Source organism: Xenia sp. Carnegie-2017, unplaced genomic scaffold, assembly GCF_021976095.1.
Source record: "Xenia sp. Carnegie-2017 unplaced genomic scaffold, XeniaSp_v1 HiC_scaffold_29, whole genome shotgun sequence".
Taxonomy (NCBI): Eukaryota; Metazoa; Cnidaria; class Anthozoa; order Malacalcyonacea; family Xeniidae; genus Xenia; species Xenia sp. Carnegie-2017.
Window position 1 is genome coordinate 69,933 of NW_025813492.1, and position 27,147 is coordinate 97,079.

Sequence of the window (27,147 nt, forward strand, 5' to 3'; positions counted from 1 at the left end):
GCAAGTAAGACATTAGTAATCACTAATGTTACAATGAATGATGGTGGAAATTACAGATGTAAAGCACAAAGTTATAATGATCCACGTTTTAGAGATGAAAAATCCATTGAAATACGAGTGAAAGCTACTTGTAAGTTTCAAGATTTTGTTTCAAATTTCATTTTCGACGTTTGCAATTATAAAGACATAAAAAGACAGTAGAATATGATTTTTATTCTTCACAGATCCACCGCAACAAACCAATATTACCATCAGTCTAATGTCAGTAGAAAAAGTTCTTCCCCCCTCATTCCGTAAAAATGCCCCCCCGGAAATGTTAACAGACAGAAAGACAGACAGACACAAATCGAGATTTTACCTCTATATAGGTCGAGTAGAGGAATGGGCCGAGACATCTCAAGATTAGTGTGCTGCCACGCTGATGCGTGGCAGCAATAAATGCGCAAAAATTACCCTTATACAATATACATATTGGCCATTTCTTTCAAAAATAATTCTCAAACTCATCCATTTTAATAGTCAAACTATTATTTGCAATTTTTTATACACGTGAGTCCAATTTTGTGGTAATCAAAAAGCGGAAAGTTAAAGAAAACATTTGTTTTTTTTGAACAACTTGACCGTCGTTTGAGCGATGTTCTTGAGTTCGCAAATGTGCGGATCTCATAAGCCAAGTCAAACGAACTAAACCCTAAACTAGCCGAGTAGCCGTGAGCAGTCATAGCCGAAATGGTAAAAAATGCGCGTTGTGCAGTTGGATATTGCGATAATGATAAACGCTATCCCTATTATTAAGTTAAGAGGTCTCACGTAGAAAATTTAGTTTTTCTTAAGTGGCCCAAAGATCAAGCACTTGCTGAAATTTGGTGAAAACAATTGCAAACAGCAGAGCCGATGACTTTAACCCAAAGCCTGGTGCACAAGGTACTTTCATTTGCTCAAATTATTTTCCCTTGGTAAGAAGAACCCCAAATAAAAGCGGAACGGATTATCCTTTGGTTTTTATTACGCTATCAGAGTACGAGCAATCGAGGACCCCGCTTAAACGTAAAGGAGAAGAAACATGGACGACATCAAAGCGTCCTCATCAAGCCTATGACACCGAGGATTCTGATTCAAGTTTTGATGGAAATCCAGCAAAATCTGAGGCATCTTTACTCCCTGTCCCTTTGGAATTTGAACAGTTGACGAGATAGTATGATGTAAGGTTTCACACCGGCCTGCTATCGACTAACAGTTTTAAGTGTGTATTTGAATACTTGGCTGTTTAGTAGCCTTACATAATAATAAAAATAGCAATGTCACTTTACAAATAATTGAAAATACTAATAAGAGTTTGCCGTAGAATAGTTCCTCGTGATACTTGCTGACTTTGCTGTAGACATGTGCGTGTGTTACGAACTCAAGAACATCGCTCAAACGACGGTCAAGTTGTTCAAAGAAAACAAATGTTTTCTTTAACTTTCCGCTTTTTGATTACCACAAAATTGGACTCACGTGTACAAAATATCGCAAATAATAATTCAACTATTAAAATGGACGAGTTTAAGAAATATTTTTGAAAGAAATGGCCAATATGTATAAGGGTAATTTTTGCGCATTTATTAGTAATTTATATGGACGCCATGCGTGCCCGCGCGCTCGGCCCAATGTTTTTGCACCCCCTGCAATATGGCTGCGATAACCTTGAAAAGGTCTATAACCTCATACTCATGTAAACTAAATTTAAAACTTGTCTACTCTAATTACAAACTATAAAACCTGGATCAAGTTTTTTCATTCTCCTCTTTTGAATTTGCCTCTTTTTATCTTTATTTATTAGAAAAAAAACCATGCGTGCAGTATAACCATAAAAGCAAATGTTTTTTACTTTCACAAGACTTAGTCTAATGACCTTAGAATTTCCCTCCTGTTTTATGTAGATGCAACATTCAGAAAAGGGGGGGAGGACAATTTAAGCTTATACGACCAAATCTGGTAAACAAACTTGGTCACGCTGCATGTGGGTGTCTAGGTATACGGACATGTACAGCTTTTGGAGTGAGTGCCCTAATAGGAAGGACAGCCACAAATTTGCCTTTTTGCTTGAACGTTTTCAATGTGATGTTTTTACTCGTGTATTAATTTTCAATTCAAATAGAAACTGTACAAAAATGTGTCGCTCGTGTCAAATGCTACAATATATTAATGAAGCGTTTACCAGCTTTCCAAAGCGCCGTCCTCAGCTTGTTGTTAAAATTGAAGCCTTTAGCAAACTTATACGAGTTCTCCAGCACTTCGCAAAACAAAAACAGTTGGTTAGATGTAAGATGTGGAAACATTCCGTCGTGTTTTCGTTTAGCGGTTCGTCGAGGAGTGTTGAGACACTGAAATAATGAAAAACTAAGTCAATAATCATAATGAGACATGTACGATTATTGAAAGTAAACAACTCTGACTACAGTGTATCGTTGCTACTTATAACAATGTCAAGACATGAAATTGTATGAAAGTTCAGCTCTTGTTAAATAAACGTCAAAAACCAAGATGCAAAACTCTCAAAGAGCGCATTTGAATGGATCATGGTTGACAATCACTCTCTGGAAAAACACGGTTGTAGCTACATATGGTATTTAAATGACTATTTTTTAAGTAAATAGTCCGACTTCAATTGTGTATATAATAGTGTAATCAGCACGATAGCACTCCGGTGATCACATAGCTCAGTTCTATGATTTCTTTTGGTATTTCGCGAAGGAAAGTAAAATTCGTAAAAATTGCAATTTGTCTATTTTTACATCAATGCCGGCGATTTTGTGAATCAGTTTGACCAATCAGGTGAAAGAGGATTTACTACATCATTGTAGGTGATTTAGAGAATCAGTTTGACCAACCAGGTGAAAGAGGATTTACTACACCGTTGTAGGTGATTTAGAGAATCAGTTAGACCAATCAGGTGAAAGAGGATTTACTACATCATTGTAGGTGATTTAGAGAATCAGTTTGACCAACCAGGTAAAAGAGGATTTACTACACCATTGTAGGTGATTTAGAGAATCAGTTTGACCAACCAGGTAAAGAGGATTTACTACACCATTGTAGGCGATTTTGTGAATCAGTTTGACCAACCAGGTAAAAGAGGATTTACTACACCATTGTAGGTGATTTAGAGAATCAGTTTGACCAATCAGGTGAAAGAGGATTTACTACATCATTGTAGGTGATTTAGAGAATCAGTTTGACCAACCAGGTGAAAGATTTTACTACACCGTTGTAGGTGATTTAGAGAATCAGTTTGACCAATCAGGTGAAAGAGGATTTACTACATCATTGTAGGTGATTTAGAGAATCAGTTTGACCAACCAGGTGAAAGAGGATTTACTACACCATTGTAGGTGATTTAGAGAATCAGTTTGACCAACCAGGTAAAAGAGGATTTACTACACCATTGTAGGCGATTTTGTGAATCAGTTTGACCAACCAGGTAAAAGAGGATTTACTACACCATTGATGATTTAGAGAATTCGTTTGACCAACCAGGTAAAGAGGATTTACTACACCATTGTAGGTGATTTAGAGAATCAGTTTGACCAACCAGGTGAAAGAGGATTTACTACACCGTTGTAGGTGATTTAGAGAATCAGTTTGACCAATCAGGTAAAAGAGTATTTACTACACCATTGTAGGTGATTTAGAGAATCAGTTTGACCAATCAGGTAAAAGAGGATTTACTACACCATTGTAGGTGATTTATAGAATCAGTTTGACCAATCATGTGAAAGAGGATTTACTACACCATTGTAGGTGATTTAGAGAATCAGTTTGACCAATCAAGTGAAAGAGGATTTACTACACCGTTGTAGGTGATTTAGAGAATCAGTTTGACCAATCAAGTGAAAGATGATTTATTACACCATTGTAGGTGATTTAGAGAATCAGTTTGACCAATCAGGTGAAAGAGGGTCTTACAAGCCTGCATACAACACATAAGGAACTTTAAGAAATTCAACCCATGGAAATCGTTTATTCTATAATGTCTCTGGAGGATATTTATTGAAATTTTTTACGTGTCTAAAGAAAGAGGTACCAAATGTGAACTCGATAAATAGGGAGGTTCATATACTCATGTTTTTTTGTATTAACTTCCAGTGAAATCAATTGTTCTCTACAGGTTAAGAGATGCATATATGACTTTGTGACCACCCCAGCCCTACAACCACAGAATAATAATTATACAGAAGGGCCACTCAAGTGTGCACTGCGTCCTCATGGCCGCCATTATTCCAACAAGATATATTTAGGGTTTTTCATTTGTTTCCAAACACTACAATTACATGACGTCATTACTTCGTAATGAAATTAAAAATATTTCAATATAAGAAATGACGTCGGTTCATTTTAGTGTTTGGAAACAAGTGAAAAGCCCAAAACATCTTGCTGGAATAATGCCAGTCGATATGCGCGGCACAATATGCTTGAGGATAAAAACATCAATGGTTCCGACACAAGTGACTTTTCTGTTTATTACATATTCTGCACTTCAGCTAAGAACTTTATTATGCCACCAAGGGGAACTCTGGTATAACAACATTACGACAAAGCAATTTATCTCAGTATTACCTACAATGACCGCAATTATAACTGACCTGTAATTCAGCCATAGTATCTTCATCTTCTCGCTTGCTGGAGCTTGGGAAAAAGACGACATTGTCGATCATTTGGATAAGTTCCAATTGAACGACACACTTAATGATCAATGAATTGAACAGCATCCTCTCCGTCTGCACAACTAACATAATGAGATGATTTTACGACGTTAAAGTACATACATGAAAAAATTAAAAAATGTCACTCGGGTGTTGGTTGAACATTTCCGTATTCACGCACAGACGATTTTTTCATTTGTCGGTAAAAATCGAACTTTTGAATATGTCAAACAAAGGGCTAATTTATCTTATTAGAGGTCTTCTAAAATAAAATAAAATAAGCAACGAATGCCAAAAAATAAAGCAAAAACGAGTTCCTTAAGTTAGTGCCATTTTTTATGAAAAATAAGTGTTAAAAGGAGAAGTAGTAATAATTACAAATTAGTAACATTATTAGTTCTATTAGCAACAATTAACAACATTATTGTTTCAAACATTGCAAAAAATGTAAATTTTTAGAACATAAGCAGTTTCAGGAAATGTTACATGACGTCGCTGTTTACTTCAGATTGAGTTTTTCAAACGCATATATCAATTATACGTTTTTCTACGCCTTTCCAATAAACCAAAGTAAATTAAACACGTAAATGGCAGCAGGCTGTGACAACAAATTATTAATCTCGATTTCTAACACATAGTTACCTGGTTCGTGTTCTTCGACAGGTTCAAATCGTAAACTAGGCGTACTATGTAAACTGATGCTGTCTTGTTCTTTTGTTTCTTCAACTGTTTCTTGAGGCATTTCCTCCTCCGTTTCATTCAAACCTTTTGACGATTGCTGACCATCTTGTTCGTCCTCGTCTATAAAATAATACGGAAAAATTTTCACTTGTTACTCAAAGAATACAAGCTGTTTGTCCATACGAGTTAAAGATTCACACGAGCTATATTGCAATATGCGAACATTTGCTTCATATGAGCTTTTGGTTCAAATGAGCTTTTTTAATATGCGAGCTTTAGCTTACCATGAAATATTTTCCAATCCTATAATCATGGAGACAATTGAAGCAACATTTTCCTTTAAAAGAATTCAAAAACTTTTTATTTACCTTCCAGATATTTGGGCACGATATCATCCTCCAGGTCAACAGGTAACATTATCTACAATATACGTCAATTTTAAAGGTAATAAATACATAAAACAAACAGAATAGTTATGAAAATTTGTCTGAAATTTTACAGTGAAATTTTAAAGAAACGATTCAATACTTATTATCAGATAAATTTTCTCAAGCAATTTCACAAAATTCTGATTTAATAACTACGCAAAACATTTAAAATTAAAACAACCAATTTGCCATAATTTGAGAATTACAACCAGAATGACGTGTGGTGCTTCGCAAACATTTGTAATTTTTAACCTTGAAGTTTTGGCTCTTTTCAATCCCTTGAAATCATCGGGGCTAGCTCGCTATCCGGGCCAGCTCGCCTCCATATAATCAGGCCCTAAGTGTAACTTACCTTGAGTGGTGATGACGGAGGAGTGACATCAGGTGTGGGTGGACTAATTAATTATGGTCAGCGGGTCTCCATTTCAATAGTTCGTGAGGTACGGTTGATTCAAATATCGTCTTTACACATTGACATGTTTTTCCCAGACGTCTTCGGAGAACGTGTTGCCAATGGATATGACGAGATTTTCCAAACAATTGGTACCAGACCTCGCTAACTGCTCGTTATCTAAAGACATGTATTGAATGAACGAGCAAAGCAGGACATGGTGTTACAAAGCATTTACAGTCGAACCTCTAAGAATCTCTGATGCTTCTTGTATACTAATGTACCTCACACCAAATCAATCACAAACTCTAATACTTCAAACCAATCAGTAACTCTGATATTTCAAACCAATCAAAAACTCTGACACAACGAACCAATCACCAAGGCATATGCCAAGCACAAACACGTTGCGTAATTTCAAGCTTACCTTGTTTAACACACCACTCTAGATGGCCATACATATCATCAAGAAAAATTTCAGCAAGAATATGAAAATACTGAGTAAAAACATCGATGATAGCAGATTGAGCGTGATTACAAGTTGTTGTCATCCATTCTGATTTCTATAAAGAAACATCACAAATTTCAAAACAACCTCAGCTGATGTCTCATTTTATAACGAGGAAATACAACACCTTATACACGGACTTTATTGTATGTAAAGGAAACGACCTTCCCGTAGTTTAAAACTACTCCCTCCTGTTTTAAAGGCAAAAGCATTCTTTACAGGTGGGTAACTTTCACAAACGAGTGTTTCAAAACTTCCATACTGGTACAAATCGTTTACACAAAATGAAATCGGTGTGTGAATAGGGAATGCAAGAGGACAAGAATGGATAGAGAATGAAGTAGAGACTCTAGAATGAAAGTGGATAGAAGTGAATAAGAAATAGAGGAAGATATGAGGGGATCATTGAACTAAAATACATGGAACGCTACATGAAGCAAATAATTGAAGCCAAATCTTACATCCAGACACACGCGTGTTTAGTGTTTTGAGTTCTCTCGCGCAGTGAAAATTGATTGAACTACACCCGCGTGTCTGGGTGTAAAATTTGGCTTCAAAAAATTACTACGGTTTTCTATTACAGGTAGCGTTCCATGTATTTTAGTTCAATGGAGTGGATACACAATTGAAATGGATGAGTGAATGAGGAATGAAGGTGGATAGACATGAACACATGAAATGAATATTATTCCATGTGGAACTGGATAGTCATGTATGTAAGTTGACTTTTTGCGATATAATGTGTGTTTATGGCAATCATAGACAATAAGACCAAAATAACGACATATTATAAACTACGCGTTTTGAAACGTGGTCGGTTACGGGAGAATAATGGACCGGAAAAATGTTTCTCAGCCAATCAAAGCGCGCCATTTAGCCGGAAGTGACGCTTGCCATATAATAAGAGCAAAATAATGACAGTTTTCTAACCTCCTGCCAATCTATCTGTCTGTCTGGTAGTTTCATGTTGTCGAAAATTCGAAACACGACTTTAAACACATCACGCCACCAATGTTGGAGAAACGTGTTCCCGTATGTTTTCATGATTTCAAACATCACGGTTAGGCCTCTAGTTGATGGATGGAAAATAGCTCACATTCAAATTATACAATGCATACTAATCTATACAGTACAAACAACTCAATATTTCCACCATACCTTGTTCTGACATCTAGTTTACATCGGTTGATGATACACGAAAGCTCAAAGGACTGGAAACCAGCCTTTCACACAGATTCTGTCCTGCTCTGATATCCCAGCATTCTCTACTCCGTAGTCTTTAAATATCTGTTTATAAAAGAAAAGAAAACAGACGCCATTGAAAAATTCTACACGAAAAAGCGATTGAATGTTGTTACATCATTTAATGATTTCCGTAAAGCTTCATTAGTCACCGTGTCTGTACCACAAGATGGAACGATGAACGATGGAAACATGTAAGGGTGGAACTTTGAGGATATAATTTCCTTTTTGAAGGGTATGTTCTTCAATTGAATGTTCTTACATCATTTAATGATTTCCGTAAAGCTTCATTAGTCACCGTGTCTTTACCACAAGATGGAACGATGAACGATGGAAAGATGGAAGGGTGGAACTTTGAGGATATAATTTCCTTTTTGAATGATATGTTCTTCAATTGAATGTTGTTACATCATTTAATGATTTTCGTAAAGCTTCATTAGTCACCGTGTCTTTACCACAAGATGGAACGATGAACGATGGAAAGATGGAAGTGTGGATCTTTGAAGATATAATTTCCTTTTTGAAGGGTATGTTCTTCATAGAATGTTGTTACATCATTTAATGATTTCCGTAAAGCTTCATTAGTCACCGTGTCTTTACCACAAGATGGAACGATGAACGATGGAAACATGGAAGGGTGGAACTTTGAGGATATAATTTCCTTTTTCAAGGGTATGTTCTTCATAGAATGTTGTTACATCATTTAATGATTTCCGTAAAGCTTCATTAGTCACCGTGTCTTTACCACAAGATGGAACGATGAACGATGGAAAGATGGAAGGGTGGAACTTTGAGGATATAATTTCCTTTTTCAAGAGTATGTTCTTCATAGAATGTTGTTACATCATTTGTTGATTTCCGTAAAGCTTCATTAGTCACCGTGTCTTTACCACAAGATGGAACGATGAACGATGGAAAGATGGAAGTGTGGATCTTTGAGGATATAATTTCCTTTTTGAATGGTATGTTCTTCAATTGAATGTTGTTACATCATTTGTTGATTTCCGTAAAGCTTCATTAGTCACCGTGTCTTTACCACAAGATGGATGGATGGAAAGAACATTCAATTGAAGAACATAATATCTTTCCAAAGCTGGGTTGCCTGTAATATCGTGGCATCATGGGTATTGCCAGGAAATCCAGCACTTGCCCATACAAACCTATACTTGGCATCAATCAAACCCATTAAAACAATTGAATAAAAATTTTTGAAATTGTGATATTCTTTGGCTGCCTCTGCACCTCCATTAGGACATTTAATCGAGATATGACACCCATCAACTGCAGACCAACAACATGGAAATAGCCAGAGTTTTTTCCATATCAATTATTTTTTCCCTCATATGTCCTTCTGACGAGGGAAAATGCGCACTAACAGCATCCTTCCATAAATGAATTACAATGCTTTTGCACACTTCTTTGACAATCTGCTGTAATGTTGCTATTCCAAGGCCAGACATTTCAGAAAGAGTGTAATAATAGTCGCCACGTGCTAATCTATAAAGACATATAGCCAATCGACATGCTGGTGAGACTGGTTGCTCTGACATTGTTTTCTTTTCTAAATCACATTCAATTTTGCCAAGAATCATCGTGAAAATATCTCGTGATACACGAAATGTAGTCCTAAAGCGCTTTTCTGAATAGGTGAACCATATAGATTCCCACCAGTGTCTCCATGATAATGTTCTTCCAAGCCGACGACAAGAACGAATTCTAGGTATTTCATTCTCCTCAGAAATAAGATTTAGCAGTAACAAGCACAACTGACAAATCTTTCTTCTTCTATTAATCAAAGCCAACAATATATGAAGACGCCTTTGTCGTCTTTCTCTTCGTATTCGTATTATTTTCCTTAAAATAATAGCTTTTGCCACAGCCACCATGTTTAATTTTGCCTAAGAAACAACCAGTTAGCAGGCTATAGAGTCGCATTTGATGATTTGAATCCGATGCAAATTCGACGTATAAATCGAGAAACTCATTTCTACGGTGGCCCACAAGGGACATGCAACTTACATAAGTCTGTTGCTGCAAATTAAGTCGGTTGCTGCAAGTTAAGTCTGTTGCTGCAAATTAAGTCGGTTGCTGCAAGTTAAGTCTGCTGCTGCAAGTTAAGTCTGTTGCTGCAAATTAAGTCGGTTGCTGCAAGTTAAGTCTGTTGCTGCAAATTAAGTCGGTTGCTGCAAGTTAAGTCTGTTGCTGCAAGTTAAGTCTGTTGCTGCAAATTAAGTCGGTTGCTGCAAATTAAGTCTGTTGCTGCAAATTAAGTCGGTTGCTGCAAGTTAAGTCTGTTGCTGCAAATTAAGTCGGTTGCTGCAAGTTAAGTCTGTTGCTGCAAATTAAGTCGGTTGCTGCAAGTTAAGTCTGTTGCTGCAAATTAATCTGCGGCTGCGATTTGCAATTGTCGTATGCTGCTGAAAAAATAATAAAAATGGCTGCTGAAGATAACGAAAACGCTTTAAGGACTTTAATAGAAAATTATTTTTATTCAGGATATAAATACAACGAAATAGTCCTACTTCTAGACAAGCATCATGCCGTAAAAATGTGTTGTAAAACTTTAAAAAGAAAACTCAGAGAATATGGTTTCAAAAAACGAAAAAATGATGATTGTATTGATGACGATAGGCTAAAAGAAACTATTCGTCAGCTAATAAATGATGCTGGAAGCTTGTCAGGATATCGAACAATCTGGCATACCCTGCGTCGTCGATTCCACGTACACGTTTTACGTAAAAAAGTGGCATTAATAATGAAGGAAATTGATCCACAAGGTGTCCAGCAAAGGAAAACTCACTGTCTCCAACGACGAGTATATCGATCAAACGGTCCAAACTTTTGCTGGCACATGGACGGTAGGAAAAATTGAAATTTACTAAAGTACAAAAGATGACTACATTGATTTATTTGGTTTGCCTGTTTTGATTGGGTATAAAACATAACATAATGTTTTATTTCATATTAATCACACCATTGCTAATTGTTACAGGCTATGACAAATTAAAGCCCTATGGATTCCCTATTCATGGGGCTATAGATGGTTACAGCCGACGGATAATTTAGCTTGAAGTGGTAAAATCCAACAACGACCCAAAAGTGCCTGCAAATCTTTTTCTTAAAAGTGTAAAAGAAAACCTCGGATGTCCACTTCTATTATGGAGTGACTGTGGCACAGAGAATGGATTGGCGGCTTCAATGCAATGTTATTTTAGAGATAATGGGACAGATGACTTGGCAGGAGAGAATGCTCATCGCTATGGTTCTTCTCACGCAAACCAGAGGATAGAAAATTGGTGGTCGTACTTTCGTCGTAGTCGAAGCAACTGGTGGATTAATTTTTAAAGGTCTAGTTCACGATGGGGTTGTTCTTCTTGGAAACTTAATTCACATGGAGTGCCTCTGGTTTTGTTTCCAATCTGTGCTACAAAATGAACTCAATGATATAATTGACCACTGGAACACTCACTATATCCGACGTTCGCGATATGATACTATACCTGGCGTGCCAAATCTTCTTTACTTTTTACCAGAATTAACTGGTGGCGCTGACTACATTGTCCAAGTGCCAACAGACAAAATTAACGAAATGGAGGAAGAATGTGAGATGGAAGAAGGACTAAATGACTACAAAGAGTATTTCGAACATGTAATGGAAATAAAAGGACTACGTCTTCCAAATAATGCAACTAAAGCATTAGCACTATTTCAATGCTTAGTAGAAGCTGCTAATGATAAGGATTAAATGTTAACGGGAAAATCGACAAAAAAAAATGAGTTTCACGTCATGGACAAACCAGGCACGACGTTTGACTTTTGCTGTAAATGTTGTTTACGTACATACGTACGCTTCTCATAACACACTAGAGTGTAAGCGAATAACCATAACATCAACAAAACGATTTCGCAATGATCAAGTCGATTAAAGTATTAGTTTCAATTGTCAGATCTGCTTTTCAGATAAGTCCAAAATCACACGAATCCCCAATGGCAGAAACCATTAATTCTTCCATTTCCCATTCCGAAGCTATATGAACAGGTAACTTCACCAGCAAGTCACATGTTGACGTAGATGGTCTACATTTGCAGCAATCTTTGCAACCATGGATGAAAGCAACATTGAACTTATTGGGAAAACCTAACGGCGGTACTTCCTTGGCGCCACTGCACCATTGCAGGAAATCTGTCATAGTTAAATTTTGCAAACCTGAAATGCGTTAACATTATTACCTCAGCGGCAAAAACATAGCTTATAACACACGCTGTAGATGTTGAAATAAAATTGCACCGCACATATAACAGTGCAACTTTGTTAATGAGCTATTTGTTAATGAGCTGATTGTTGTGTTGCAGAGTTTTGGTAATGAAAGTGTAGATCGATGCACTCCGAATTTGGTAAATTTTTGTCTTCAAAACATCGAAATGGATCTATAACATCACCATTAAACTTATTTTGTTATCCTTTAAGCTTAGCAACTTCTGCACGGATGAAACATGCTGTAGAATATCTTATTTTTACTCTAGAATACAATTTATATGTGCACTATACATATTGTGTTCCTGCACTGTTTATGTAAGCCTTATTGTATAGAATTAATGTGCTTATATTAGTATCCTTACCATCTTCAAACTTTTGTATTACATCATTGAAGAATTTAAAGGTATTGTTACATGATAATCCATAATCATGTAAATTATACTTATTATTGTTATATATTTAAATATATTATTAGTTAACTAATTAGTAAAATGCCTTACTCATACATGCATGTGTATGTTAACCACAAAAACAGGAAAGCTTACGTATAGGACGTGGTCAACCTACTGACCACAAACAACTTACAGGATACATGGTTAATCAACTGACCACAGTTTACGCACAAGCTGTTAATCGTACGTCATTGTGCAATCATATATAAGCCGAAAATCGAACGTTGTAGTTATGTTGGTGCTTAGTATAAGTCCACATCAGAAGAAAGCTCATGTAAAAGAAGACGAACCATTTAAGAAAAGAATCAAAGAATACAGATACATATCCTATCCATCAACGAAAGAGTCACTGAAAGTTTGAAAGCAGTTGTCTAGATAAGTTTGAACATTTAAACATTTATGTTATAAGATTATATCAAAATTATTAGTATATTAAATAAATATTTTAAGAATTGACAACAACTTCTCCACAAGGTTTTACTCCTTTTGTTACGAGCAATTGAACCAAAAGCGGCCATTTTATTATTAGTCGGGACGTTCGTAACAAAATCCACTTCCTTCATCTTCAAAGCTTGAGAGCTACTATATTGAAGTTGCAGATGGTCAAGAAACTCATCAGCAGTAAACTTGAAAATATCACTCGGCACAAACACTGCCTTCCATACATGTGGCTGTTTTCTTATCGCGTCTAGAAGATTACAGTTAGACAAGCCTTCTTGAAGTTGTTGCAGCTGGGCTACGCTGTTAGAGATTTGATCTTTTATACAAATAGATCTAGTGAAAATAACAAATCAAAAGCAATTAATGCATGTGAGCAGAGGCAAATAAAAGGGTTATTTTCCTCTAAGTGAGCAGCACACACTAAGCTAGCAACCCATTTATGCAAGAGTGGAGAGTAAACAATTTTGCAAAAATTCGTCATTTTAACTCCTGATGTAGTTATGACTATCATGCTATGATTATGTAGCAGGAGTGTTTGCCAGCAGCCACTCCCAGGGGTGTGTGAGAATGAAGGTTACTTTGATTTTTTACACGATGCCAATTGAAAGTATATTGATAGATTAATACTAAGATGAAGTACTTTTAAAAGCAATTTTAGATACAAAAATATTAGCAGAATAAAAATTACACATACTGCCCTATGTCTTTGGATGATTTGATGCTTTCTTTTTGAGGCACACCGGTGTATCCAACATTCTGCAAAACATCTAATATCTCATCTGCCAATATGGTTTCATGAAGTACATCATCTGTTATACAGGATGATAACTAAAATACAAAAAAGAGCAATTTCACTTTCTCTAATACAGAACATAAAACTAAACTTTATGCAATAAAAATAAACATAAGAATGAAAAAGATCAATAAGGTTAGGTCATCTTCTAAAATACTTCATACCTTAATAGCTGCTGATTTAAATGCCTCATTTTGACAATTTTCTGCAGATAAATCTTGCTTTGCAATATATTGGAATATACTTTCATTTAAGAAATTTGGAGCTGGACCACCCTGTATGACAGACATAACCATAGCCTCACCAAGTAGTCAGAAGTCATTAGCCATCAGTGCCATTGTGGAATCATTGGGAAATCCACGAGACATTAACTTCCTTTTTCCTGCTTCTAACAATTCTACAAAAGCAACATTAATGAACATAAATAATTTTAAACACCACTGTTTTACAGTGATTGTGGAGGTTAAATATGAAAAAACATCAAGTTTACCTGTGAAGAACTCTCTTTTTGGTCCTCCATCATCAATGGCACATTCGCCAATAAACACAACCTTTAAGTTGTCATCAAGTTTGATCTTTGTAAGACGTGCTTGTTTAAAGTCGATCCATAGAAACTTTCTTCGAACATTTATTCTGACTCTGTCTTGCTTCAAAATATTATTATTCATAAGTTTTATAGACTCTTTCAACACAGATTTTATCTCCTCTGGACTTTTGTGTGCTTGTTTTTCTGATAATAATGATAGCTCAAAAACATATTTTACAGAGCTCTCAATATTGCTAAGTACTGTGTCTTTCTTGTGAGAAGTGTCATCAAGTAACCAGCTATTACATATGTCAGCATGTTCAGCAATATCTTTCACTGAAAATGGCAAGAAGCATATTGGACACTGTATAGCTGAACTAGTAGCTGCTGATGCCAATCCATCATCTGCTTCCGCATGCAAGTTTATGTCAGGTTTAGAAAAGTCATCAAATGAAGGAGTAGATGCCAATCCATTGTCTATTTGTGCAGAAAAAGTTAAGCCTTGTTTGGATGATTCATCAAATCTAGGATTATTCATTATTGCAGATGTATTGGTAGAATGATTAAAAGAATCCTTTGATAAGTCAATAAAATAAGTTTCTTTATTGTTGTCAAATGATGTATTGATGAAACATGAAGTGCTACTGTTTCCATACCTACAAGCCCCTTCATTCAAAAAAGAATCGTCAGATGTAAAGTCTTCTCCCTTAGGCAAAGAATCAAAAAGAACATCTTTTCTTGTCGCCATGAACATTGTTATCCTTGAGTAGGATTTTCCTGAAGCCTTTTTGTACTGACTCAAGACAAATGGATCCGAAGTTCCAGGAATATTAACAACTTCAGAACCATCAGGGTAAAGGAGTGCATACTCACAATCTTTGACAAATGACCGCTCAAAAGCACTATACTTTTCAATTGCTGCATTTAAAATTACTGATGATGAAGCACTGGCTGAGATTTCAAGCGCTAAAAGGCCACGAGCTGGCTTGAGTTTCTTTGTCTTTCCATCATATTTCATTAAACCTATTTGTACCACATGTTTCTCATCCACACTCTTCTTTGATTTTGATAAAAACGAAGATCTACTCTCGCACTTTCGCTTTTTGTATTCCGTAAATGTCAATACCTTTTTCTCGCCCGAATGAGCTTTGTTTAAGCCTTGTGGCGGGGTAGACGTAGTAAGGTGTGCACTGAGTCCTCTGACACTGTTACTGGAAATTGAAATCCCATCACTGTTACCACTATTCTTCACCTTTTGTTGCTCTTTTCCGCAATGGCAGCAAAATTTTGCCCCTTCGGGATTCACGCCTCCACAAATGTGGCAGTACATTAACAAGTATAACAAATAATATTAAAACGCTTTTGGATGTTGATGTTCTTTACTTATTCAATGATTCAACTTTAACTTAGTTATGGTAATACTTCATGATATATTTGCTAAAGTACATTTATTTTGCAGCAACCGACTTAACTTGCAGCAACCGACTTAATTTGCAGCAACAGACTTAATTTGCAGCAACGGACTTAACTTGCAGCAACCGACTTAATTGCAGCAACAGACTTAACTTGCAGCAACCAACTTAATTTGCAGCAACAGACTTAACTGGCAGCAACCGACTTAATTTGCAGCAACAGACTTAACTTGCAGCAACCGACTTAATTTGCAGCAACAGACTTAACTTGCAGCAACCAACTGAATTTGCAGCAACAGACTTAACTTGCAGCAACAGACTTAACTTGCAGCAACCGATTTAATTTGCAGCAACAGACTTAACTTGCAGCAACCGACTTAATTTGCAGCAACAGACTTAACTTGCAGCAACAGACTTATGTAAGTTGCATGTCCCTTGTGGGCCACCGTACATTTCCGTCGAATCTCCGTCGCAAAATTGTCGCATTAAATTCGACAGATTAAATTCGACGTATAAAACAGGCCTTAGGAAACGTACGGTAGAAATTCTAAAGTGCGCATAAGTAAGGCCAAAGGTAAGTATCAGTTTAGGAATAATAATAATAATAATAATAATAAAAAAGATAAAAATAAAAATGTAGGATGCTTTACTGTGTGCTATTATATAAAGTTTAAATATATGTTTGAGGTATAAGCTGTCATACGAAAGCAGCAATTTTATATAGTGGTTTTTATTTCATTCATTCAGAAAACTGTGTACCGATGGCGTCATGTTTGATGCACAACATTGACAGTAAAGATGCTCAGATTTGAATGTAAAAGTATTAATAAACATTTACAAAAGTTGAATGACTCGTTTTTTAAGTTTGTTCATTTTTTGCAAGAAATTGACGTTAGTTAAGACCTTCTGATGCTGCTGCTCAGCGATTCATTCCAAAATAGCTTAGATTACAAATGAAAAATTTTCTTCAAATATTGGGCTTGAGGAGCGCAGAAAATTGAAAAGCCACCGCAAAATTGCGACAAACTTACTGTGCCCAAGCTCAATGAGCTTATATGGTCAAGCCTTAAAAAATTTCCATCGTCAGCGAGATTTGCGTACCGCAGTTCTACAAGATTCTAGTGTGTGTGTGGCAAGTTCTCTCTCAGTTACTGTCGATGACCAATTAAAATGCTGAGAGACAAAGTCTTGCCGGACTTTCGCGCCATTGCGACTACGCTCTTTGATGCCGTTACCTTATTAGTGCATGTAAATTTTAGAGCTGTCATACAAGCGTCGACGTGTAGGCCCACCCATATTTTTCCCCATCCCCCTCTCCTCCACTCTAACCATTGTACCAATACTCGTGCTCTAAATACTGGTCAATTCATGTGCAGTACTCTCTCTCCTACAGTTCCTGCACTCCTCGCTAATGACTAATAGAATTTCTGGCAACTGGCAATTTTTGCAAAATGCTTTCAATATTACCGTAATGGGCAATTCTCAGAAACTGTGCCTGCACAGTAACACTTTTATGCTTCCTGCATGTGTTATTATGTATGCTAATATGTCTACTATTTACCATTTAATGTATTTTTTACTACTTTGCCTTAGCAATGTTCACCAAGTGTGCACACATTGCATAAATATTGCACACAAAAAACAAACAAACTTTTGTTTCTTAGAATCTAACTTGGAAATATTTGAAATACAAATACTTCATCGAAATTTCAAATCAAAACATGGTCAAACCATGTTTTAACAATTATAGCTACTTAGCTACGAACAATCACCCATAAACCGGAAAAACGGCAAAGTTAATTCTCGCTACCTTCGGCAATCTTTGTTGTGTATTTACAACAATACTAAATACACGACGATAAAAACAAATGGCGAAAGAATAAATTGACCCGCTTTGTCAAAACCATACAAAGGGAAAATATATAACAGGTGCATCTAACTTCGAATCCTACCTTCCCTGCCAGCCAGCGAGAAGTTCTGCACGACCAAGATACGTTTTGAAATATTCCCCATTTCCACTTTTGCATTCTACAAAATTTAATGCAACATTATAGGAAGCTCATAATCGCACCGAAAAAGAAAAGAACCAACTGCCTAACCATAGCTCAATATACGTGTAGGATATCTCTCGAGCAAGCATGAACTAAAACTCAACGAAAATTTTAAAATTCCACAAAGTGCTTCATTACCTTCTTAGTTTTTTCTCCCGCTTCCTAATTTTTCTAATTTCTAAAATATTGTGAATAGGCGGAAAGATTATATGCCTTCTTGTATTCATCACAGGTTACTCAACTTTTTCACTTCTTGCACGTTAAATACAACGACAGTTGCATATATTTTTTTCAACAGCACTGGCGACGAAACCGTCAGTGCTGTTGAAAAAAATATATGCAACAGTTGCATGTGATCTTATATTAAATTAGGCTTCAAACACGCAGACCAAGAACTGTCAATGGTGATGAAGGTAGATAATCAAAATGAATAGAAGTGTTCAGTCCTCTATTTCCCAACAAACGTTTCTAAAATGGATAATTCAAATAGATGTAGTTCAAATAAATTGATGAAGAGAGAGAAATGTATGTTGTGGGCATCTGACAAACCTTCTTCAACTGAGCCATCGAACTCAATAAATCGCTGTCCATTATTTTCTTTATGCTTCTCACACAACTGATATTACTTGCCGTTCTATCATATTCATCATTTAAAGAAATAAGCCTACCACAATAAAGTGGTTTGAGTTATTCCCATTAACTAAAAATCGTATGATAAAACATCAGTAAATAGTTGTTTCTATGTTTGTTGTTCCGCGCAACTTCGACGTACGTAGCTAATGGAATCGACTATTGAGCAGGATCAGATACTAATCCTATGAAATACAAAACAGGAATAATACAATTAGAAAATAAAAAAGCCACTGGAAAATTTAAAATTAGCAGTAATACCTTGCATGAATATGTATGGGGATTAACACACGTTCATACAAAATGCTAAAGATCTTTTAACACCAGTTAAATTGCTTCTTTTTCAGTTGTCACTTCTTCCGCCCGCATCAATGGCATACAACCAGTTTTATCGAATGATGCATGAAGACAAATGCAATTATTCATCATCAAATCTCTATCTACGTCATATTTTCCTTAAACTGTTGTGAAAACAAAACAATTTAAGGAAAATATGACGTAGATAAAGTCTTGTGCAGCATGGCAATGGCACTCCACGTAACGACGGTTAATAACATAGCCAGGGGGGTACCAAACATTTCTAAATAATGACATCTGAAGAAATCGCGGAAAGATCTGCCATGGAAAGATCGCGGAAAGCTGCTATCGTTCTCTGACCATGATATCAACCATTTTTCTGCAAAACAATAGGCACATATCACAGATTAATTTCTTGGGTAAATCAATTAATAAAGCTTTCGTATGTAATACATTCATGATGATTACCAAAACATTTATTACATAAAAAGACCAATCGGGGATACAAACTTTATTAGATGATTATCATGCCTCAAGCACAAAGTTAGATATATTATTTCTACTAACCACTCACCAATTCTTTATTCTATTTTGTTCTGAAGTTCACGTTATAGAGTAGACGTTTGTTATGCTCTTCTGGTTCTTTTGCTTCCATGTATTTTTCTTTCAACCTGGAAAAGTCAATGAAGAAATAACTTGAATAAAGATAACTGCTAATAAATCCACAATGGCTGTAGCTGTTAATCAAACATGAAAATATTTGGATGATAATGCAGCAATGTAATAAGTACTAAATAAGATAATACAAAAATATATTCATTTGTGGTTGCAATATGGCCAATTGTTGCGACTGTAATCTTTGTTGGTGAAATTTTTGTTTACATGAAATGTACTGGGATAGTTTCTTTACAACTCTCTGTTATACCTCAGTACACGGTTTAACTTTTCTAAAATCTAAACCATACTTTGTCTCACATCACTACCAACTCACCCCACATCAACTTATACAAACCCAATAAAAATAATTATGAAAATCAGTCCATGTAGCAAATTGACACAAAATTTTACAAGTTCTTGTTTCTATATCGCTTGATTATTGTTAATGAGGGCTATGAAGGAAATGGATCATTAAAAAATATTTCTAATTTAATATTGTATGCATAAGTTAAACGAATATTTATTCTTCATTTTCTTGTGGATTATTCAGAAAGTGTTCACTTAATTAAATCCTTTGTGATTGTCTAGGTAATATTGTTACCTTGTTTAATTGCCATTCAAACTTTGTTCGAATAGTGTCCTTGCTGGTATGGAAATGATTTACTCTACTTCCAATTTACTTGAAACTAATTTAAAAGTGTTTGAATTAGACTACTCCTACTAAACGTCAATGTTATATACATGTTAATAACATTCTAAGCTAGATTTGTAAAGCAAGGGAGGTTGTTCAAGATAACCGTTTACTTGGTGTGGTATGTTAATCTTATACAAAAAAGTTCATTTCAAATTTGCCACATAAGATTTGGTCATTGCCAAACAAACAGGTTGCTAAAGTTGAATTCATCCACAAGCTTTTTCCAGCAATTTTTAAGTTATATGTGCGTTTCCTTTTTAGACTAAATCAGCTTTTTCTGAACAACATGAAAATAACAAATTTTATGAAGAACATGAAAAATTTGCTGTGCGCATAAACAGATAGACTTCAATTTGTTCAAATCAATTCCATAAGTTCGAATTAATATTAAAAAAAAACATTGATATGTTATCTACCACTTGTTTAAAAAAAAATCTTAGGTCTCAAAAGCCACTTTAGGATGAAGGCCAAGGAATTTTTCAGTACTTAAGGACCCTTTGAGAAAGCTCTTTGAACAATTTACATGGCTTTTAAATCAATTGTACAAATTTTAATTTCAATTTGCAAACAAATTTATTGCAAAAAAATAACAGTATTGGACCACAATCAAGATATTTTATAGAGCTGCCCGCTGTGCCAGCCAATCACTATGCATGAGTACAAAAAATAAATGTGGAAACCAATGATTTCATGATCAATCTCTTATAACAAATTTATAGCCAACTAAGTGCAGTATGTGGCTGTACTAAACAGTCTTTAAGTATAAATAATATGATACTATAATACAGTGGGCTTTCAAGTACAACTTTAAAAACACATGACAAATTACGACAGCCTTGGGAAATGCTCAGGAGTTCCATAAAAGGCTGGCAACTGGCAATTTTTGCAAAATGCTTTCAATATTACGGTAATGGGCAATTCTCAGAAACTGTGCCTGCACAGTAACACTTTTTTGCTTCCTGCATGTGTTATTATGTATGCTAATATGTCTATTATTTACCATTTCATGTATTTTTCACTACTTTGCCTTATCAGTGTTCACTAAGTGTGGCATTGGTCAAAAAGGCCCTAGGAAACATTAAGTTTTGTGTGTCATACACATTTGCTTTTGCATCTCAGAAAAGAATAGTGAAAACATTTAAAAGCATTTGCTTTTGGATAAAGTTATCTTTAGGCACAATAAATAATTGTAAGGTCTTAATTATTGTTTATCAGTGGCGTGCGGTGACCGAATTTAATAGGCAAGCGCTGGGGGTGAGGTTCGCGGTTCGCGGCTTAGCCTGACTCAGGGGCATGCTCCCCCAGAAAATTTTTGAATTTTGAGGGCTACTGGAGCGCATTTCCCGCGATTTCTGGGAGTATTTTGTCGAAAAAAATGTATCTGTCATGACTGAAACAGTATTGAAAAAATCTAAAAAATTCAAAAAACTTTTATAGAGTATAAATCACAATTACGGTTTAAAAGTATTACATGTGGTATTGTGATATAAAGTCGTTTGTAGAAGTAGAACATAAAAGGATGAAAATTCCTATGCTATATATTTTATAGGAACATCAATCTTATTTATACCTTACATCAGTTACATGACTACATAACGTGCGTACATTACTCATCTAGATTCATGTAATAGCAATAGAGGAAATAGCCAATCCTACACTTACTCAAACGCGCTACTTAAACTTACGCACTTAACTTTATAATTACGTAAAACTACTCAAATTTCAAGTACATTATCCGCTGTGTAATAACTGCACCTTCTTTAAAGTGGTACTATGACGAAAACTGAACGTTAAAAAATCATCGATTTTAGCATTCAATAGTTTAAACACATATCAATTATTGCTTTCGTAAAATTTAAGCAAAAATAATAGTATAACGAGGGAGTTATGAACATTTGAAATGTCTAATTTTCATGTCCGCCATTAAAATCGGCCATTTTGAATATTTGCAATCAGCAAAGTTTGTGACGTCATAGTCTTAACACGGCAAGAAGCGCACATTGGAAAGTATACAAAGTAATACATAAATAGAGCAAAAAAATGTCAAATTCATCGAGATCTAGCTTGCTTTCTGAGTCTTCGATCGAGACAAACTCATCGATTTCTTTATCGGAATTCATGACGGCAAATTCGGACGAATCTAATTCGGAAATTTTGCCGTTTGCCGATAATATTGAACCGCTTGCTTCGACCGATGAAATTGCGGAGTACGAAGCTGCAGTCGCGAAAGAACGGCAGGTTGAGGACATGCTGCAAGATCGTTTTGATGCCCGTGTTGATGTTACTTCATGGTAAGATGTCATTCTTAGTGTGTTACTTTGATCTGAATCGTCTGCCGTTAGCTATGATAACTTTATGGAAACATACAATTTGGCCAATATTAAAGGTGTGAATGTGGCCATTGTTCGTTGGATCTTGTTGTCAACCCTCAAGAGTGCCGATGCTGCATGGAATTAGAGCAATGCCGTGGTAAAATGTATCAGTTCGAAGTCGATGAAAGGACATGCATTTTGGATCACCCTGGCTTTAACGAAGTTTGCCTGAACGAATTTGTTCTTCAAGCAGCTTCGTTAGGTTTAAAGACCAAGGTCATCGCATGATACAGACACTTCATTTTGTATTTCCTTTAAAACCTTAGTATAAATGTATATTATATATTGAAAGTTTGCCTGGATGTATTATTGGTTCTCTCAAATTGTGAAAATTTATCATCTGCAATATGTGTAAGTATGTAATAATTGCAACTTATGCTAACCTGACGCCGGTCTCTTGACGTTGTTAGTGTTTGTGATTTCTTCCAAATAGTAGGTACGGCACCAGGTTTGAGCCGTCTAGTCATACCACCCAAATGGAATAAACGCTCAAAACAATCATCCGAGAAGTGATTCGAACAAATCATAAATCGAATTTTGCGCGAACTCGGATTAAAGTTTGCGCGCTTCTTCTGAACAAATTTAACCCAAATTCTTCTCAAAGACTTGTCGTTTGTGCTTTTATGTAATGAAATGCCTGTACTTCTATCAGACTTATTACTGCAATCTTGCACGACACAGCGTGTTGAAGGCATGTTAAAAATTGAGTTATACAACCTTATAAATCTCTATTTGTATATAATGTTATATTGTAAACAGCCGCGAGTTAAGACTATGACGTCACAAGCACCTTCCTTCTTGAAAATTCAAATATGGCGCATTTTAATGGCGGCTCTTAAAGTTCAAGTTTTATCGCTACGTAACTCGAGCAGCATGAAATACATTGCGCTAAAATTTCGCCAGAAGACATTTTTACATACACTATTAATCTATGAAAAAACGAGAGGCAAAATTTTCGTCATAGTACCACTTTAACCAAATATATAAAAGCCTGTAAATAAATTCTAACACATAGAACACTTGCGACTGTTGTAAATAACTTCTTCGCTAGTGAATAAAATAATCACAAAATTTAATAGCGTTCTAGTACATTGAACTCACGTTCGGAGCTTAAACGAGACTTATATTATATATAACGCTAAAATCTACCGGATACAAATATCAAAACTACTACGCAAAAGGAAGCTCTTGTCAATATCATCTTGTATTACATGCTACAGATAATATCTTCTACATACATAAATTGCAAGACAATAGGCGCGAAATGTATTGTAGCAGTCGTGATTATAACAATTAAGAACAGCCAGTTTCGCGCACAAAATTGGCACGGTGTGTTACAAACTGAGGCTATGGCGTTGTTTAATGTTTATATTTTGGTATAATGACGTCATGGCAACGTGTTCTCCCGTTCTTCAAAATGTGTCTGGCACTGACTCGTACGTTTGAGAATATCGGAGAGTCGTGTTTATTATTTAGTATCTTGTACCTTTTATTTTTAGTCATTAATTTACGAATTCAACGACACAAGACTGACAAGAGCATAGTGTTTTGGTCATAATGCTAGTCATACTTTACCACAACACACGTTTGCGTGCATTTCGATATCTCTGCAGACTGCGGCCCTGCTTGTTTACGAACATTGTGCGCAGAAAATAAAAAAATAACCAGTAAAGCACCTACTACTTTGAATTAGAAATCAGAACATTACCTTTCGCTCTCAGTCATCTTTTAATAAACGATAACATTAACGGCGTGAATAATTCGGATGTCCAATGTGTTGAATATCGAATATTATTCGCGCGCTGATATGTGTTTAAAATTGCGAGCGTACAAGACTGTTGACCAATCGCTTTAAAGCGGCGCCCTTAGAAGCGCCGCTTGCCTTTTCTCGATATTCCTCGAATAAGAAGCCTCCAAATCTAGATTAACGCATGCGCAAATGTTCAAATTGAGCTCCGAAGGCAAGCGCGCGGTAGCCTTGTTCAACACAGTCTCAAGCTTAAATAGATGAATAGCATCAATTGACAAAACGGCTTAAATAGATAATAATCATCAATCCAAGGGAAACTCCGTAACTATCCAAATTCAATACGTTTTGCGCACCCGCGAAAAGTTAACATGGCGGAAAAACGACCAAAACGTAAGAATTCACCATATTATAGATATTGCTGTTCAAAAGGAATGGAATCATTGTGTATTAAATTAGGCAAATTTTAACTACAATTAAGCTATTATTCATTCTACCTTGATATACAGCGTGTAAAAAGAAGAAATCCGAGACTCTGGAGAAAGTTCTGAATGATGGTTTAGCCTTGTTGGCGAAAGAAAAAGGATCAAAATGTCGGGGGAAAAAGCTTTCTCATTTTCGCTTAGTGCAAGTTGGTTGTAAGAGGTTGACCCACACGCCTTACCGCTGCCGTCAGGGATCAATTAAGCAAAATGGTAATGTTAATATTTAGTATTTATATTAAAATTTACTATCTTCAGTAGTATGTTGAGATTGTTGTTCTTGTTTGCAATTTTATGCTAAATAATATGTAGTATGCATGTGTAACATTACCCCCACCGTTCCTCATTTCTTGTTATGTTCTACATTACGAAGATAGAATTCGCGTTCTTTTTTCGCCCCTGTGGCTTTTTAAATTTAAGGTATTGTTGTAAAAATATTGATACACACGACCACGAGTTGGACAAAACTCAAAAAATGTAAATCTTTCTTAAACTATTTTTGCGACTTTTTTCCATCGCTTTCTTCCCGGTTGTTTTTGGCCGTGTTTATCGTCTGTAGAAAGACTGGGGACGAAGCTGACGACTATGATTATATGAGACTTCATTGGTCTTCATGAATTGAATCACGACTTCCAATTTTGAATGGAAGGCACACTCGGACATCTAGCAAAAGTAGGCGCATTCGGCAACTTCTTACGAAGATGATTTCCGACACCCGAGGTTTATTTTCGTATTGCGTGGATTCTCCGATAAAACTTATCGCGGGAAAATGGAATTAATTTAAAATAGTAAACAGTCTCCGCATATTGTACATCACCACACAAAACAAACGAAGGTAAATTTCTCTTTATGTTTCCGCTGGTAAACTGTTCTTATAAGAACAAGCACATATTTTTATACATATGGAAAGTATTGACATTTCAGCCGCGACTTCTTTATTTATAATTATAATCAAACTGTCTGAACGCTCTGGACTTGTGCAAAATGTAGAGGAAGCAGAAAGTCTCCTTAGAGAGTACGAGTTGGCAAGCACAACTCATTTTTGTGGAAAAAAAACAAAAAAAGGATTTGGGAACACAGGTTTGTATTTTTTTTCTCTCAAAATATAACTAATCTATATCGATCTATATGCTTTCCTTATTTCTGTTGTCCAGATCAAACTGTTATATGAAACCTGAATGTTGTCATATTCTTTAATATAAGAAGTACTATAATATCCATGCACATTTGAGTCTTACTATCCTCAGTCTGTCGTTGTGTGTCGAACGAGCAAGGAATAGGGAAACTACACTCATGGCAAAAAAGGTGAAAACCAACTCATAGGTAGTACTTTAGTCTAAAAAAGAGCAAGAGGCAAAGCACAGTTTTTCGTTAAAAAGGTTTCGTTTAATGTGTACAGAATACAGCCACGTAAATCACACAGTAATGTTGAATATAATGGTTTAATTTGAAGTAAATGAAATCACTTATTCTATTTTTAATCGAAAAAATGTTAGATCTCACAAGGTTTGGTGTAAAGATGGCCAGCTTCCATTTGACCATATACCGTTTGTTCAAGTGAACCATAGGGTCTACGATTGTCGTCATGGGGTAGGTAGGCATTCAAGCCAAAAGAAGAAAAACAGAACGGTAATAGATGTATTATTCATCTGCTAATGCAATACTACAGGTTTAATGAAAGTAAAATGAAAGTGAAACGACATTGCTGACCCCTGACTGTGGGGTGTTTGCAATTGCATTTCTTGTGTCATTACTTTTTAACCAAGATCCAACAACTTTGATGTATAATGAAGGTTCCATGCGATCACACTTGTTGAGTTGTCTGAAAAAATATGAGTTCACTCCTTTCCCTTCGACAAAGAAAAGGAAAATTGATGACAAGAGTCAAATCCAAAGAAAATTGAAATTTTCACTGATGTGCCACTGTCAAATGCCATGGAACCAGAAAGATCTTGAAAACCCAGACCTATGGTGTACTCAGTGTGACAAATGCTTGGAGTGGTTCCACAAAAAGTGTTCACCAACAATGCCAGATTCAGTTTTCCACAAGACAAATGTCACTTGGAAGTGTCCAAAATGCGTATAATGAATCAAAAGAATAAAATGCTTTAGAGGAAACTCAAAGTTGTAACTATAGAAAGAATTGTTATATTTTGTATTCAATTGTAAGAGTTTCTCTGGATTTTTATTAATGATTTATTGAGCTTTCAACTTGGTGCTTCGCGCTATATATATATGTGAATGTACATTCATGTGTGCATGCACACACAAAAAGTAACCCCTTTATCAATATTTCAATGTTCAAGGTGACTAATCGCAACTTTCCATTTTTGATATATATACAAATATGTACAAATAGCGACAGCAAAAACTTGTAGATTTTATTTTACAAATATGTAA

General features: G+C 35.7%; 5 protein-coding genes and 3 long non-coding RNA genes across 11 annotated transcripts in view; 2 read left to right on the forward strand and 6 right to left on the reverse strand.

Moving 5' to 3' along the window:
• Window positions 1-1,910: 1,910 nt before the first annotated feature.
• LOC124454031 (brefeldin A-inhibited guanine nucleotide-exchange protein 1-like) lies at window positions 1,911-6,133 on the reverse strand. Of its 3 annotated transcripts, none has more exons than XM_047004840.1 (5): window positions 5,984-6,133; window positions 5,735-5,786; window positions 5,328-5,486; window positions 4,626-4,768; window positions 1,911-2,366 (listed from the first exon to the last, which is right to left on the reverse strand). In XM_047004840.1, exons 1-5 carry the CDS (start codon window positions 5,984-5,986, stop codon window positions 2,175-2,177), a joined length of 549 nt encoding a protein of 182 aa, XP_046860796.1. In that variant the 5' UTR covers window positions 5,987-6,133; the 3' UTR covers window positions 1,911-2,174. The 3 variants fall into 3 exon arrangements, with proteins under 3 accessions (XP_046860796.1, XP_046860797.1, XP_046860799.1); XM_047004841.1 differs by having other exon boundaries at window positions 6,047-6,131; XM_047004843.1 differs by lacking the exons at window positions 5,735-5,786; window positions 5,984-6,133 and adding an exon at window positions 5,651-5,671.
• The window catches only part of LOC124454030, an 84,605-nt gene continuing 63,232 nt past the window's right edge, over window positions 5,775-27,147 (forward strand). The window contains exon 1 of the mRNA XM_047004838.1: window positions 5,775-5,810. The gene's annotated coding sequence lies outside the window, so the exon portion shown is untranslated. The remainder of the gene's footprint in view (window positions 5,811-27,147) is intronic.
• Window positions 6,203-7,982, reverse strand: LOC124454033 (brefeldin A-inhibited guanine nucleotide-exchange protein 2-like). Its single transcript, XM_047004845.1, has 4 exons — window positions 7,852-7,982; window positions 7,624-7,762; window positions 6,613-6,748; window positions 6,203-6,365 (listed from the first exon to the last, which is right to left on the reverse strand). The coding sequence occupies exons 2-4, from the start codon at window positions 7,747-7,749 to the stop codon at window positions 6,259-6,261; spliced, it is 369 nt and encodes a 122-aa protein (XP_046860801.1). The 5' UTR covers window positions 7,750-7,762; window positions 7,852-7,982; the 3' UTR covers window positions 6,203-6,258.
• On the reverse strand, window positions 9,213-9,821 carry LOC124453981. Its single transcript, XM_047004797.1, has one exon. It carries the CDS (start codon window positions 9,819-9,821, stop codon window positions 9,213-9,215), a length of 609 nt encoding a protein of 202 aa, XP_046860753.1.
• LOC124454040 lies at window positions 13,791-14,559 on the reverse strand. Its single transcript, XR_006951314.1, has 3 exons — window positions 14,370-14,559; window positions 14,044-14,276; window positions 13,791-13,914 (listed from the first exon to the last, which is right to left on the reverse strand). It is a non-coding gene; the product is annotated as an uncharacterized LOC124454040 (long non-coding RNA).
• Window positions 17,532-18,184, reverse strand: LOC124454037. Its single transcript, XR_006951311.1, has 2 exons — window positions 18,007-18,184; window positions 17,532-17,845 (listed from the first exon to the last, which is right to left on the reverse strand). It is a non-coding gene; the product is annotated as an uncharacterized LOC124454037 (long non-coding RNA).
• Window positions 18,254-18,866, reverse strand: LOC124454036. 2 transcript variants are annotated; one of them, XR_006951310.1, is made up of 3 exons: window positions 18,760-18,866; window positions 18,418-18,677; window positions 18,254-18,336 (listed from the first exon to the last, which is right to left on the reverse strand). It is a non-coding gene; the product is annotated as an uncharacterized LOC124454036 (long non-coding RNA). The 2 variants fall into 2 exon arrangements; XR_006951309.1 differs by having other exon boundaries at window positions 18,418-18,683.
• Window positions 22,187-22,814, forward strand: LOC124453982. The gene is made up of 2 exons (XM_047004798.1): window positions 22,187-22,437; window positions 22,533-22,814. Exons 1-2 carry the CDS (start codon window positions 22,187-22,189, stop codon window positions 22,744-22,746), a joined length of 465 nt encoding a protein of 154 aa, XP_046860754.1. The 3' UTR covers window positions 22,747-22,814.